The sequence below is a fragment of the Xenopus laevis genome, chromosome 7L (assembly GCF_017654675.1).
Source record: "Xenopus laevis strain J_2021 chromosome 7L, Xenopus_laevis_v10.1, whole genome shotgun sequence".
In the NCBI taxonomy this organism is placed as follows: domain Eukaryota; kingdom Metazoa; phylum Chordata; class Amphibia; order Anura; family Pipidae; genus Xenopus; species Xenopus laevis.
Window position 1 is genome coordinate 65,117,490 of NC_054383.1, and position 14,954 is coordinate 65,132,443.

At 37.2% G+C, this 14,954-nt stretch overlaps 1 protein-coding gene across 3 annotated transcripts in view; it reads left to right on the top strand.

Moving 5' to 3' along the window:
* The window catches only part of wdfy4.L (WDFY family member 4 L homeolog), a 167,917-nt gene that overhangs the window by 36,766 nt on the left and 116,197 nt on the right, over positions 1–14,954 (top strand). For all 3 annotated transcript variants that reach the window (XM_018225614.2, XM_018225612.2, XM_041569128.1), the window contains 6 exons: positions 763–1,364; positions 3,611–3,704; positions 9,938–10,152; positions 10,282–10,340; positions 11,991–12,150; positions 12,768–12,844. In XM_018225614.2, the coding sequence (XP_018081103.1) occupies positions 763–1,364; positions 3,611–3,704; positions 9,938–10,152; positions 10,282–10,340; positions 11,991–12,150; positions 12,768–12,844 (1,207 nt within the window). The remainder of the gene's footprint in view (positions 1–762; positions 1,365–3,610; positions 3,705–9,937; positions 10,153–10,281; positions 10,341–11,990; positions 12,151–12,767; positions 12,845–14,954) is intronic.

Sequence of the window (14,954 nt, forward strand, 5' to 3'; positions counted from 1 at the left end):
GAAGCCACTTGGATTTGTGAGATAAATGCGTCATGACTCATGGTTAATTGAAGAAACTGCGTTATCTAAAGTCATCTTAACTCATTTAATGCATTTAACCTTCCCATTAGCATACCAAAGCACCATTGTGAACAATGGTGAATGCTTTAATTAGATGGGATGTTGTGACGCAGTTTTCTGTGTTAAATGAGATAAATGGGATATCTGTGTTTAGTTATTCTGTGTCAAACAGACAAACCAAAGTGGCTGCATCTGTATATCTCAGAAACTGCCAAAAATAGAAAATTAATGTTAATTACAAAGGTTCTCAGAGAAGGTCTCTGTGCAACTTTGCATAGATTCATTTCATCATAAGTGTGCCCTGAACATAGATTTAACAGTCCTTTACTGATTGGGGAAGTATGTTGTGCATATTGTAAGTCCTATTAAATAGTACACTGATGACAGTTGGATTGTAAGTAGGCACATTATTTTAACTGAGCTTAAAATGCATTCGATATCTGTCCCCCATAGTACCCACCTACTTGGTGAGCATTGAAGATATTCTTGAATGCAGCCCAACTTTAAAATGTGATTGTACTTTGTGGCAGACAGCCTGGCAGGACAGACTGAGTTAAAAAAATCTAATCTAAGATACCTTTATACCTCAGTTTAGTGTCACTGGGTGTAAAAGCCTAAATTCTATAGTCATTTATATACGTATAGTGCTGTGATTTGTTTATAGGATGACTTTCTTTGTCTCTTATATTTTTGGTTTGCCAGTCCCTTCAGAAGATGTTAAAGTCACCCAGAGAGCAAACCAGTTTCAGAAATGCAGCCGGGTTTGATGTGCTTTTGTCTCTGATTTCTGACATGGAAGGATCTTTACATGATCCACCCGGAGAGTGTTGGTCAGAAGTCCAGTCAGCCAATATTTTTGGGTTAGTTCAGGCTATAATCACTGCTATGTCTGCTGCCCTATGTCAGAATGTCTCCAATCAACACTTTTCCCACAGCCAAAGGATTTTTGAGAAGATGGCAGTAGACTTGAAGCAGTTGGGCTGCTTTTCATTTCCAATGGTTTATCAGACACATATTTATCAGAGCCAAATGTCCAGAGGACGATCTCTTCAGGAACTCTTGGGTGTGATCTTTGGTTGCCAGACAACATGTTCACAATCGCTTAGAAACTGTTTTATAATACTTAGTCTTCTTTTGGGTATGGCAGCAGGCAAACTTACTAGTAGATGGCAGGAACATGCCATCAAACAAATTACTATTGAACTACCAATTAGAGACATACTTTCAACATATGAAGAGAAAAGAGAAATGGAAGAGGAGTTAACCAACTTCATTCAACATGCATTTTCTGAAGTGTTGGACAGGTATGAAGACATAACCTATTGTATTCTTTCTGTACTAGTTAGAGGATGCTTTAAAATTGGTAAAAGTAGCACCTGTCTTTGGGTAATCATCTTTTTGTTAGCCTGACATGCTGAGTTAAAAACTAGAGTACCACACCCTGAATTATGGGTAAGTATGTATTTTTACTCTCTGAGACCCCTCAGAACAATGCTCAAGGCCCATCACTTCCTTGAAGGAAATGTCAACCCAAAACTATTTTTTGCCTATTACTGAGCAACTTTGCAATATACATTCATTACAAATTTTCTATGGTTTTTAAGTTAATCGTTTAATCAGCTGGCTTGTCTTACATTGAGCCAGATTCTATAAATTGGACCCTAGCAACCAGGTTTATGAAATTGCAAACTTTAGAGCTAATGAATAAAAAGCCAAATAACTCAAAAGCCACAAATAATGAAGAAAAACAATGAAGACCAATCCAAAAGGTGATTAGAATTAGCCATTCTATAACATACTAAAAGTTAACTTTGATGTTAACCACCCATTTAATCAACTGGCTTGTCTTACATTGAACCAGATTCAATAAATTTGGACCCTAGCAACCAGGTTTCTGAAATTGCAAACTGTAGAGCTACTGAATAAAAAGCCAAATAAATAAAAAACAACAAATAATAAAAAAAGGAAACCAAATGTAAATTGTCGCAGAATAGCACTCTTTCTATCATACTAAAATTTAAAGGTGAACAACCCCTTTAACAGACATGACTACTGGGGAACTAAGACTTTTGCGACATTGGGCCAGATTTAGTTTAGTGAGAAAAACTCATGGGGGCAAATTTACTAAAGGGCAAAGTGACTAACGCGGGCGAAAATTCGCTGGAGTAACTTCGCTAGTGAAGGAGACAGACTCTAGCGGTACTTCGCTCCCTAACGCCTGGCGAATTTGCGCTCTGGCCAATGGACGTAACTACGCAAATTCACTAAGATGCAGATTTTACTGAACGTTACCTCTTGCGCCAGACTGGCCTTCCCACCTCAGACCAGGCAAAGTGCAATAGAGTAGATAGGAGTTCCTAAAAAATTGTTTTTCCTAAAAAAAACTCTAGTGTTTTTTCCTTCAGGGTGATAGGCTGCAAAAGAGTGTAAAATGTTTCTGGGGTCCCCGGCTTCCCCCCTACATTTCCTAACATATGGCACATAAACTATACACTGGGCTCATGTGTAGGACCATCTAACAACTTTATTTTATTTTATTAAGGTTTCCCGGGCTTGTGTAGTGTAATGTATTTGCTGCAACATATACGTCCATTGAACTTTAACTTCCTGCCATATGCAAATTAGGCAACTTTAGCGCAACTTCGCTTCATTTGGCGCAGTAACGCTAGCGCAATTTTGCTAACGTTCGGTGCCCTGGACGCAACTTTGGATTTTAGTGAATTAGCGTTGTCCTGATGAATCTATGCCTGGCGAAGTGTTGCGCTGTGAGCAAAGCCGTCGCTGGTGAATTTTCGGAGGTTAGTGAATATGTCCCATGGACGAGATTTAATCTGAGTTGGAAATCAATTCAGAAACACTTATCTCACGGTTTATCGCATGAAAACTCAATTGCAGTCTATGGGAAAAAACTGGAACTGAATTTGGTGAAAAGTTTTTTCTCCTTGAATTAAATCTTGTCCATGAGTTTTCATGTGATAAACCATGAGTTGACTCTGGCCCATTTTTTAAAAAGTAACAGAGTTACAAGTAACAAATAAATGCTGCTTTCAATAGCAAGTGTTTTTACCAATAACTTTAAAAGCACTGAAAAAGTTAATAACTGTATATTGGAAAGTTGCTTAGAATTGTGTTTCTTTTATTAAACAAATTATTATTTTGGGGTGGAAGTGTCTTTTAAAGCAGTGAAAGTTTTAATGTAGTGCATAATTAATGAAATGTAGTGCCTCTATTTTCTGATGTTTATGTATGTTATTTACACAATGGTGGCATATTTTTCTTTATAAACCTTTTCCAGATCTGCTATAAACTTATTATAAGCTGGTGTCCAAAATAGTATCCTGTATTTAAAAGGCAACAGGCTTTACAAGTAAACTAACACCACAGTTACAGAGTTTGTTGCTGCTTTCTAATGCACTCTATCCTATTTATCAGATAGAGTGGGTGCTTCATGCAGTGGCTCTAAATTTGCACAAGTTGTTCCACCTGTGCCATAAACACACAAAACACCTTTCTCATTAAGCAATTTACTGACATTATTATGGTTCCACAGTTGTTCCAGAGAAGACCTTGTTACTGTGGAGCCTGGTGCATTGTGCGTTGTCATCAGCCTTATTCAGAATGTATACAGTGAAGAAAATCCAGAGGTATGGAGCTAGTGAGTTGTATGAGCAAGTTAGTACAGGTATTGGATCTGTTATCGAGAAACCTGTTACCCAGAAAGTTACAAATTACGGAATGGCTGTCTCCCATAGACTCCATTTTTTCTAAATAATCTACATTTTTAAAAATGATTTCCTTTTTCTCTCTAATAATAAAACAGTAGCTTGTACTTGATCCCAACTCAGATATAATTAATCCTTATTGGAAGCAGAACCAGCCTATTAGGTTTTATTAATGTTTACATGATTTTCTAGTAGACTTAAGGTATGAAGATCCAAATCACAGAAAACCCCAGGTCCCGAGCATTCTGGATAACAGGTCCCATACCTGTACATAATTTTGAATCTTCATTATGCATTTTATCTGGTGAACACCAGGTGGCAGCAATGCCATATTTAATTCATTTTTACAGATAGTAACAATAAAAAGAATATGTTTATTAATAAGGTTAAAACCTAAAACATCAGGGTTCTTATAGTATATCTTTATAAAACTACAAAAAAGAGTACCTTTAGTAAATGAAAGAGGTGTATCCAGTTGCAGTGGTGCATAAATAAACTATTTAAATGTTACCATTAGTAATCATTTTGTTAGAATATTGTTGGAAACTTTATACTGTCAGAGACTTGAATGAAAATGTTGTAACTGTAAATAAAAGCAAATAAAGAAAGACAACGAGATCTAACAAAGAATAGTGAATGTAGAACTTGAGACCAACAGCACTGAGGTTTGAGATGTGAAACTCAGTGATCCTGGCACCATTAATGTTTATAGTAGAAATAGTACTTTGTATAAATTCAAATGAGGATTCTAAAGGAGCTTCTCTTCCTTCAACAGTGACAGTCAATCTCATAAATTATCATTTTTGTTTCACCCTTTCTCATATTTGCCCCTCCTTTTATCCCTTGACAGATAAATATCCTGCATGAAAATCAATTGTGTTTTTTTATTTTTTCTTTAAAACCATCCAGTTTCCGGCTTCATTAAACCATTTTCAGTAAAGTGCAATTTACAGGAATCCTAGTTTTAGCTGAAACTTCACAATCTCAAGTATTGACGACCTGGACAGAATCAATCCCCCCCTCACTTTCATCCATTGAACGCAAAGAAAAGCTGCCAAACACTTCTCAAATAAAGAGGGAATTAAAATGCTACAAAATGGCTTTCAGGCTCCCACACCACCCCTTATTTATCCTTATACATTATATAAACAAGATGAGAGAGAAGCAGAAAATTAAAATCAATACAGAATGTTAGCATTCACCTCACTTTTTAGTTGAATGGTAAAATAAAGCAGAAAAGCAGTAAAAGCAAAGCAAAACACAGTTTTTTCCAACTTTTCTTTTTTTATAATACATATAATGAATCCCGCTAAATTAAACACTGGTGTTTTTTCATATTTGAATCTGGGATTATGTTTATAAGTGTAACTGTTAAAAACAATTTTTTTTACACTTTTTTTTACCATTTGAAGCTCATTCAACATTTGTTTTAGGGTGGGCAATAGAAGCTCTCTTCATTATTTTGCTGACCTCTTCCAGCAATTTCACTAACTATCACTAATAAAGACATATACGTACAGTGTATATATGACCGCCCATATATAAATTGACTTAAGCGTAAGTATGTTAACGAAGTTTCGCTAGGAAGAAAGTAACACTAGAGAAAACACTAGAGCAACAAAGTTGCGTGAAGTATGGCAAAGTTTTCCTAAACGAAAATTCACCCTTTAGTAAATTTGTCCCATAGTGAGAGCTAAATATCTCAAGCAGTGTAGCAATGTTATCTGACAGCACAATATTTACCTAATATTTACATACCTACTATAGCTACAATTAAGTCTATATCATGATAACCAAGACATTTTCTGCTGTACAAAAAATAAACTTACATTAACCTTTTAAATGCTGCAAAACATAGAATCTATGTTCTGTGGCAAAGGTTTCTGAAATGCCACAGAACGTAGATTCTACGCTCTGTAGTATTTCAATCTGTTGATCAATCTGCGCGATCGCCCAGGGACCCCATAGGTAGCAGCAAGTGCACGTGGAACACGTGGTTGCTGCTGCTGTGACTTCACAGACCCTCCACAGGCCCTATTTACCAGATCCTGCAGAAGATGACTCCATCAGCATGGCGGTACCCTCCTGCCTCTTCTGCAACCGACTTCAGCCAGTCTTCACCCAGGTTAGTATAACACACACACAAATACATAAACACACACATTTTACACTATAACACACTTACATTTACATTTACACACATACAATTTTGGGGGATCAGGGGCGTTTAGCACATTTACAACACTCACACTTGCACACACACACAGGCACACAACACACAATTTGCCTAGTGTACACACACATATACACACTTACACAATTTTATAGCTTTATTTAATTTTTATAACTGTATCATGCAGTGACGGAACTACGGGGGGAGCAGCGCCAGGGTTTGCACCCCCTCAGGGCCCCCGGCAGCTCGCACACTGCCGATTTCCGGCCGCGTCGGCCGATTTCGGGAAAAGACAATCTGGTACGGAGGGGGCCCTGTGGCACGTCCCGCACCAGGGCCCGCCCCCCTCCAGTTACGTTACTGGTATCATGTGTTGTTTTGCCTGAAAAATGCGAATAGTGTACTTGCTAATCTCACTGCGCAATACCTTTTGTGCATTATTTTGGTGAGTATATTGCAATTTTGGTGATTGTGGTGCATTTTTAGCCATTTTATTGCATGTTTAGCCATTTTATTGCATTTTCAGCTTTGCATAGGTGTTTTTCACTTATTTCTGTCTGTAAAACCAATTTGCCCATGCTAAAATATTCAAACTTTGATTCTGACTACTGATTACACTAGGCGAAAAAAAAATATTGATTTTGCGGTTTTGTTGAATTTTTGTGATTTTATAGCATTTTGCTCTGTTTTTTGTTACTTCTTTTTGCCAATGGAAATTTTGTCTGCTATATATTCATTTGGGGGTCTCTGTGCACGACATAGTTTGGTTTATCTATGCATATTGTTCATCAAGCTGTTCAGTAGACCCCTGGCTTTCATATTTAGGATGCCTTTTGCTGGTATGTTATGAAATGTGGGGTATATAATGGGGTAAAATGCAAGTATTGTGCCAATTTTCAGAAATGTCATAAAAACCGTTATGTAAAGCATAGCTTTGCAGTAGAGGCAAATATTTACCCGTCACTGTTTACTTTCGGAAAATATATGGTTTTCTAGGGTCTCCGTATTGTTAGGGGGTCTTATGGAGCATAATACACATGCCGGGTGCTTATATTGTAGCAGTCAGTGTGTCATGCGTGAAAATTCACTAGTTTCATTTGGGGGTCTCTGTATGCTACATGGTTTGGTAAATCTTTGCATATCAAGCATCAAACTATATAATGGTCTAAAATGCAAGCTTTTTGATGATTTTCATGATTTTCATGATTTTTGGTGGTCTCTATGCCAGATACTTTGGTAAACCTATGGACAATGGGCATTAACCTGTATGGAGGAGCCCTGACAATCATATTTAGGGTGCTTTTTATTGGTATGTAATGATACATGCGCGATATGATGCTGGAAAGTTGAAGCTTTCTGAGGCAATTTTCAGGTATTTCACCAAAACCGCCAAATGTGGGAAAGCCTTGCAACTTAGTGGCTTGGAGCAGAAAGGCATGGGTACCCATTTTAGATTAGGTAGAATGTGTACTTTACAAAAATATATGGTTTTGGGGGGTAAACCTATATTTCTGTGTTTTTACCCCACAAAAATGCAGTCAATGCATTGATTTTTCATTAGCTGAAGTGACCCCCCAGGACTATTTGTAAGCTCTAACTTCATTTTGGAGCCTCTAATGATACATAGGCGATATGATGCTGAAAAGTTGAAGCTTGAGGCAATTTTCAGGTATTTCACCAAAACTGTCAATTTTGGGAAAGCAAAAGGCATGTGTACCCATTTTAGATTCTGTAGAATGTGTACTTTACAAAAATATATGGTTTTTAATAAACTTTTATAGAAACCGCTACATTCAGACAAACTTTGATGTTTGGTAGTTAGGAGCAGAGAGACATAGTTACATTTTGGAATCAACTGAATGTGTGCTTTTCAAAAATATATGGTTTTCTGGGGTAAACCTACTGTTTCAGGATTTTTTGGCCTTGGAATCCGTAGGCTGTTTTGTGCCTTTGTGCTTCAAAATTCAGTAATATACTTCTGGGAGTTTTTTGCTGTACAGAAGTCCTAAATTTCCCTAAAACTATACATATCTGCTATTGGTTTATGACTTTTTTGGAATACTCCCGGTGGACCCTGGGGTCAGTGGGCCTCTTGGTTATAACTATTTGGCCTATTTCATGGTCATTCCCTATTTCTTTATGAGAACAAAGAGGCTTAATAATGGAAGAATATAGTATAGTATATAGAGAAAATAGACTAGGAGAATAAAGAGGTTGAGTCAGGAGAGGAGGTATAGTAGTTTGTAAAGTGGACCCCCAGCCTTAGGTTTTCTGGTGGGCCCCTGACATCCCTGTCCGACACTTAATACAGGATATGATGTCACTGACATAATAATGTTGAGGACGAAGCTTCATTGTATTAATTCGCCAGTCAGAAGCTGGTGAAATAGATCTTGGTGAAAATGGTGACTAATTGAAATTTTCACACTTAGGGGCAGATTTATCAAAGGTCGAGGTGAATTTTCGAATTCAAAAAATACTTTGACTAGGGATTAGTCCAAATTCGATTAGAATTCGCAAAAAAATCAAAAATTAGAATATCAAAATTTATCATGTACTGTCTCTTTAAAAATTCAACATCCATTCGCCTTCTAAAACCTGCGTATTGCTGTTTTAGTCTATGGGGGACCTCCTAGAACCTATTTGGAGTCAATTGGTGGAAAAAGTTGACTCCAAAAAAAAGTTTTTTTGGGAAAAAATTCAAATTGAATTCGATCTAATGCGATATTCTTTTGATTCAAACGATTCGAATTTGGCCAAAAACTGACCTATTCGACCCAAAAAAAATCTTCGACTTAATTTTCACAGCTAAAGTTCTCCAGCGACACGGTAATTCACTAGTGAAGTGTGTTGCTCATCTTTTAGTAAATAGGTGAATTGTCTTTGTAGCAAAAATTCATCAGGAAAACACAATTCGCTCTTTTTATTTAAATAATTAACATTTTCAAAACTTATTTTTTTCTCTGTAATAATAAAACAGTTTCTTGTATTTGATCCTAACTAAGATATAATTAAATCCTTATTGGGGCAGAACAATTCTGCTGGGTTTATTTAATTGATTTTTGGTAAACTTAAGGTATGGATATCCAAATTAAGGAAAGAGCATTCTGGATAACAGTTCCCATACCTGTACTTATCATCATCCTGGGGTGGAGGGAGAGAAGAAGAAGCTACATGCCTACTTGCTGCTGAAAGCCATAAGCAGCAAAAGGTAGTAGGATTGAACAGATCCAGCAATATCTACCCCTCAGTACAACTGGCCAGAGCAAACACAAAAGACAGAAATTGTCGTGGGGGTCATTTATAAACCGTGGGCAAATTTGCGCCTTTGTTGAAACCCATGGCAACCAGATTATTGCTTTCAGTGCTCAAACTGAAACTGGCTGAAAAAAGCTGATTGGTTGCTATGGGTTACTGCCCAGGTGCAAATTTGCCCACTGTTTATAAATAATCCCCACTGTTTTTCTTCCTGCAATATAAATCATGGCCATTTTCATAGCAAAATTTTTGCAAGTGGTGTGCCAAATACTATTTTGCTTCTGCAATGTATTTAGGAATTCTTATTTCCATTTAGGAGCTACAGAAGTTCCATTGGATAATGGTTATTCCTGACTTCATTCTTGAAAATTATATCAGAATGTACCTTTCATAGGAACACTGAAACAGGATTGTGTTTTGCTGATCTCTTGTTAGATTACTAATTTTATTCTCTATGAATTAATACCCCCAATCTTCTGCAACCCTGGACTGTTCTCAGGTGATTAATTATTTTTAACAATGAATCAGCTCTTTACTAAGATGAGACTGTAATGTAATAGTTATTGGAGGGTTTACATATTTGCACGTGCATAATAAGCCCTAAATGAATACACACACATAAATTGCTGAATTCTGTTTCTCCCTGTTAAACTTTAGATACAGTAGTCAATGTATAGTGAAATAAATCCTAAGTAACTTGCAGTTTCTCCACTGGTCTTTTTAGCTGTCTAAGGAAATTCAGTGTGCAGTTCTTGAACATATACATTCATTGGGCCGAAGTGAAAGGCAGCGTCAGGTTCTTTGTGAATCCCAGCTGCTGAGCTGCATTGTTAGTTTCTGCAGGGAAACCCTGAATAATGATGGCGATCCACTGCGGCTACCTCTTATTAGAATCTTTGAGAAGCTTGCATCCCAGGCAGTCCAACCTGATGTGTTAAGGTGAGCTGGTTTTCTAAGTTACACATATGTACACTAATATTGAAAAATGCATCCATGGCCTAGGATCTGTATGTCAAAAAGAGCAACCAAGGCTTCACTCCATTTATGGCATTGTGTCATTTTTTGCAGGCAATTTCTGTGCTGTGGGATTACAGTGCAGCAGGGCAGTGAACATAAGAAATCCACAGGTAAAGAAAATATTTTGTTTGACATCAGGATGAAGGGTGGGTGTTCCCCCCCGAAACGTTGAATGTTTGGTGGCTGAATAAAAGGGATACTCCCCGACTGCATTAACCAGTGTGTGTGCGAATCCGTTTTCTATACACATCCAATATACTCTGGGACACATTAAACAACATACTTTTATTATTGTATTATTTCTGAACCATATTTTAAACCAACTTGATGCCAATTTACCTTGCAGTTCTTTGTTAAATGACCCCTATACTAAATATAAAATAAATTTTCTAAGATTCAGTAATAAATATGCAAATGTTCCTGTACTCTGACAGAAAATAAAAGCCCACTGCATTCTAACAGCCTTCTACTTTAATGTGATAGGAATACTGTGACCATTAACAAAACTAAGGCTATAGTGAAAGAATAACAGGGTTGCCCTAGCACCAGACCTCAGCTAGTCATGCTGTACTGAACATGTCCTGTATGCAGAGGATCCAGGTACCCCTACAAATCCCTCTGACATGCTGTTGACTATATAGGGTCCGGAGGCCTGTCTCTGTAAAGCTGCAGACCCTAGGCACAGGCCCTAGGTTGCCTATATGGTAAATATGGCCCCTGAGAATAATGGGAGTTTTTCTAGATTCATCGAAAAGTAACATCTTCATGGAATAAAATATATACATTTTATCAGACAAACCAAAGACAATAAAAAAATTGATCACAGTAACTCATTACTGATACTCTCTCTTTAGGTATCATTGCAGTCCAGTTACCAGTTCAGAGTTATTGTATCTGCTGAGATAAATCATTGATAATTGTGCAGTCCCTCCAACTATTTGGGTCTATGGGATATATCCAATCGGAAATTAAATACTAACACTGTAGTAGGATCAAATATAATGGTAAATGTGTACTGCTCAAATGTGCAGCCACTTTGCTCCAGCTGGATAGGGTAAACATAAGGGCTTGGGACATGCACTTGGAAGCCTGCAGACACCCATATGCCATCCTTAATATGGTGATGGGCACATCTTGCACTCTCATGCATGTGATTCACTACCAGTTTCAAATCTTTGTACTTCTGAAATGAGGTGGCAACATATGTATTTGACAGCCACAGTCACAATTACAATGAAATTATTGGAGAACAAAGTGCAGTGGAAAAAAACTCTGATTTCTACCCTTTGCATATTATGGTAAACAACTTTCTACAGTATTGGATGTACCTGCTAAGGCCCACTAGAGAACCTGGCATCCAGGACCTAATCTTGTAACAAATAGATGGAGACAGTGTCAAATGGTTTGGAAGTAAAATTGGCTTATATTGTAAATCGAAAAGTTTCCTGTATGGGACCCACTGGGAGATCCTCTGGTACTCTGGCAGGTCAGTCTGACCATGATTCTTTGGGCTGCAAAAAGTAAAGTTTGCCATACTCTATGCTAAATTTGGCAACAATGTCAAAAAAGCGGATCTGGGCCTGATTTGTCCACCTACATTGCACAAGTGCTTTGTAGTTTTGTAGTACTGTAGTACTGATATTTTCTGTATGTTTCATGCATATATTATGTAATATTACAAGTTTGTCTTCATGTGTGAATACCTGTTTGCATCCATTAAACTTCCAAAGTTTCTTTATTCAATCTATTTGTTTTGATAGATACCCAGACAAATTTCTACAGTGGCCGTCTTTGCTCAAGCTGGGTCCTCCATACATCTATGAGTTTGGTGTCCATGACATCCCCTCGGAAATTCCAAACCCACAATTCTTCTATGTCACCTTCATTTGTGGAGTTTGACATGACAACACATGGATCAGGGTATGAAATTTAATTGTGGGAAATATAAGTAGTGAGATGAATTGAAGAATTTGGCAGGAAAGTAAGTGTGGTGTGCTAAAATAGAAACAAATGTGTGTGTATATTGATGCTAATCTTAAAGGAGGTTATTTATTAAAGGTTGAGTTGTGACAGTGCGAGAGGTTTTTCACTAGAAAACTCAAATTTTTAGAGGAAAAAAAATATATTTTTCGAGATTTGTTATACCCTGATGCTACAAAAATCCAGAATCTGAAAATCTGCTATATTAGACCTGTCAAGGTCATGTATAAGTCAATGGGAGAGGCATCTATCTCAATCTTAAATTTTCATGGTCTGCGCTGGGTTTAGCCCAAAAATCCAACTTTTTCAGGCTTTTCTGGCAAAAACTCTAAAAAATTGGGTAAAAAAGCCTGAAAAATTTGAGTGATTCTTTTTTTTGCTTTATTTTATCGAGTGTTTCTGTGATCCGATTAAAACAATTTTTTCTTATTAATAAATAAGCTAAAACAAGGCATGTGAGTTTGGTTGTGTTTTTTTCATAAAATATGAGATAAATTGGGATTTTAGTAAATAACCCCCTAAGAGTATTTTTTAATCTTTTCTTTTTCATTTTTCAGGTGTTTGTTCCTTCCTTCAGTTGGCTCTATTTTAGGTTCAAATGTTGAGGATATCTTGTCTGGGGGTATAGGAACAGGTAGGTTCTTTGGAGCAAATTTGTACTTTCAGATAACATTTAAGACTTTGCAACCGCAGGAAATGACTTTGTGACCTCCCTCCATTAAGCAGTAATATTGCAGACCTCCCCCTGTGACCCTGTCACTTTCACCAGCTTATCAGCACAAAACAATCATTACCTGCTACACTGAGCTGTAAATATATAGCACAATCCAGAAATGATGAGTGTTTTAACCCTGGTCACACTTAATGGTTTAGATCTTGATATCAATGAGTGAGATTCAAGGAAGATTCAAGAATTATAAAATGTTTTCATCTACTGTATCATTGCTTAATACTACTGATTATACAAAGTTTGAGGGATTTATAATCCCAGCTTTGAATTTTTAAATGCTTGAGGAGAAACATTTAAAAGGGCCATTTATTAAGTAGATCTGCCATTTTTTTTGCCAGTTTTATATTTATAGGTAGGAAGAGGTGCAGCATAGGAGCCCTCCCCTTTCTGCCCCTTAACTTGCATATCATTAAGACCCACAACCACTGGCATAACTAGATGCTACTAGGCCCCACAGCAAAATAATTTTAGGGCCCCTAACATATTCAGAGGTTTTACCAATATACAGTTTGTTGAAATTGCTCATTACTTACCTACACCTGTTGGACCCCCCCTGCTTCCTCTGTAGTTACGCCCCTACAACTTAGGGAGTACCAGTTGCTGCAGCGCACAATGGAGCCCTGCACTTAGGTGCAGAGCATATCTTTGGACTCTAAAGCTAGCCATACATTATAAAATCCGCTCGTTTGGCGACATCTTTCCCGATATGCCCACCAACGGCAGGGTTATAACGATAAGAATACAAAAAGGACCAACGGGCTCCAATGGGTCAAATTAAACCTTCCCGACCAATATCGTGGCCAGGATAGAGGTTTAATTTGTCAGCGGAATGACCCATTGGAGCCAGTGTAAATTTGAAAAAGGGCCACAATTGGCCCCAGGGCCGCACTTTGGACATGCCTGCCTTAGGGCGACCCTATTCCCCAGTATTCCAAAACAGAGACAGTATTTTAACAGAGGCCAGACACAAAATTAAATAAATTACTCTGCAGCTTTTGTCAGCACTATGGACGCAGCTTTCTAAAGTTGGCATCTTATCTGCCCATGTTTGGGGGCTTCCGACCCAGCCTTTATACATTACATTTTTGGCTAACTAACTATATTAGAAACATTTTTTTTTTGCACAGCCTATCTATTTACCCAGTTTTTATTTTTACACTGAACAATTCCTTTAAGGTTAAATTAGCTGACTATGAAGATTTTCATTCATCCAGGTCATAGTATATCTAGTATAGGTCAATCTAAGAACAACTGGACTTGCTGAGTATTACTCAGCAAGTCCAGTTGTTTTTAGATTGACCTATACTAGTTGTTAGATTAGCTGGTTGCATAGGGGTACTGACATTTTTTCAGGACAACATGCATGTGGAGCATGCACATTTTATTCAAAGTATACTACTTCTGCTAATGGGTGCACTGCTTACATTTTTTATTGCAGCTGTATATATACAATGCTATAAAATACAATATCCTATAAAGGGTTGAATAAGAAAAAAAATATATCTATGTTGTTACTTTATAATAATGCTTTTACTGCATTGCCAAGTTCTGCAGGGCTTTAAGATGACGCATGCTCAGTATATTCAAATAAAACGAGTTGCTTCACACCAAAGTTTTTGTAGCGATAACTAAGAGGGGCAATTAATGTCAGGTAATTTGCAGTGATAATTTCCAGAAGGCAGCTGAATTGTGATAATCTTTTGTGGTTAATTAACACTAGCACTCAGTGATGTTAATGTCTGTGGGTAGCAAAAGGCAGCAGTACAGTTATGGTTATCATGGGACATTTGGAGAAAGTTAATTATTTAAGTCTTCCAGCTTCAAAACAGAGAGAGAATTACAAAATTAGCACTTAGTTTCATGAGGGGCCTGCAACATGTGGCTGTGCAAAAAGTTAAAGTCAATTTTTTTTCTCATAGAATTTTTTTTTAGTTATACTGTGTGCTACCACCTATTATTTTATAAAGCCATTATAAAAGATAGACTCGTAAGCACCTATGAGGCCTATTTGATT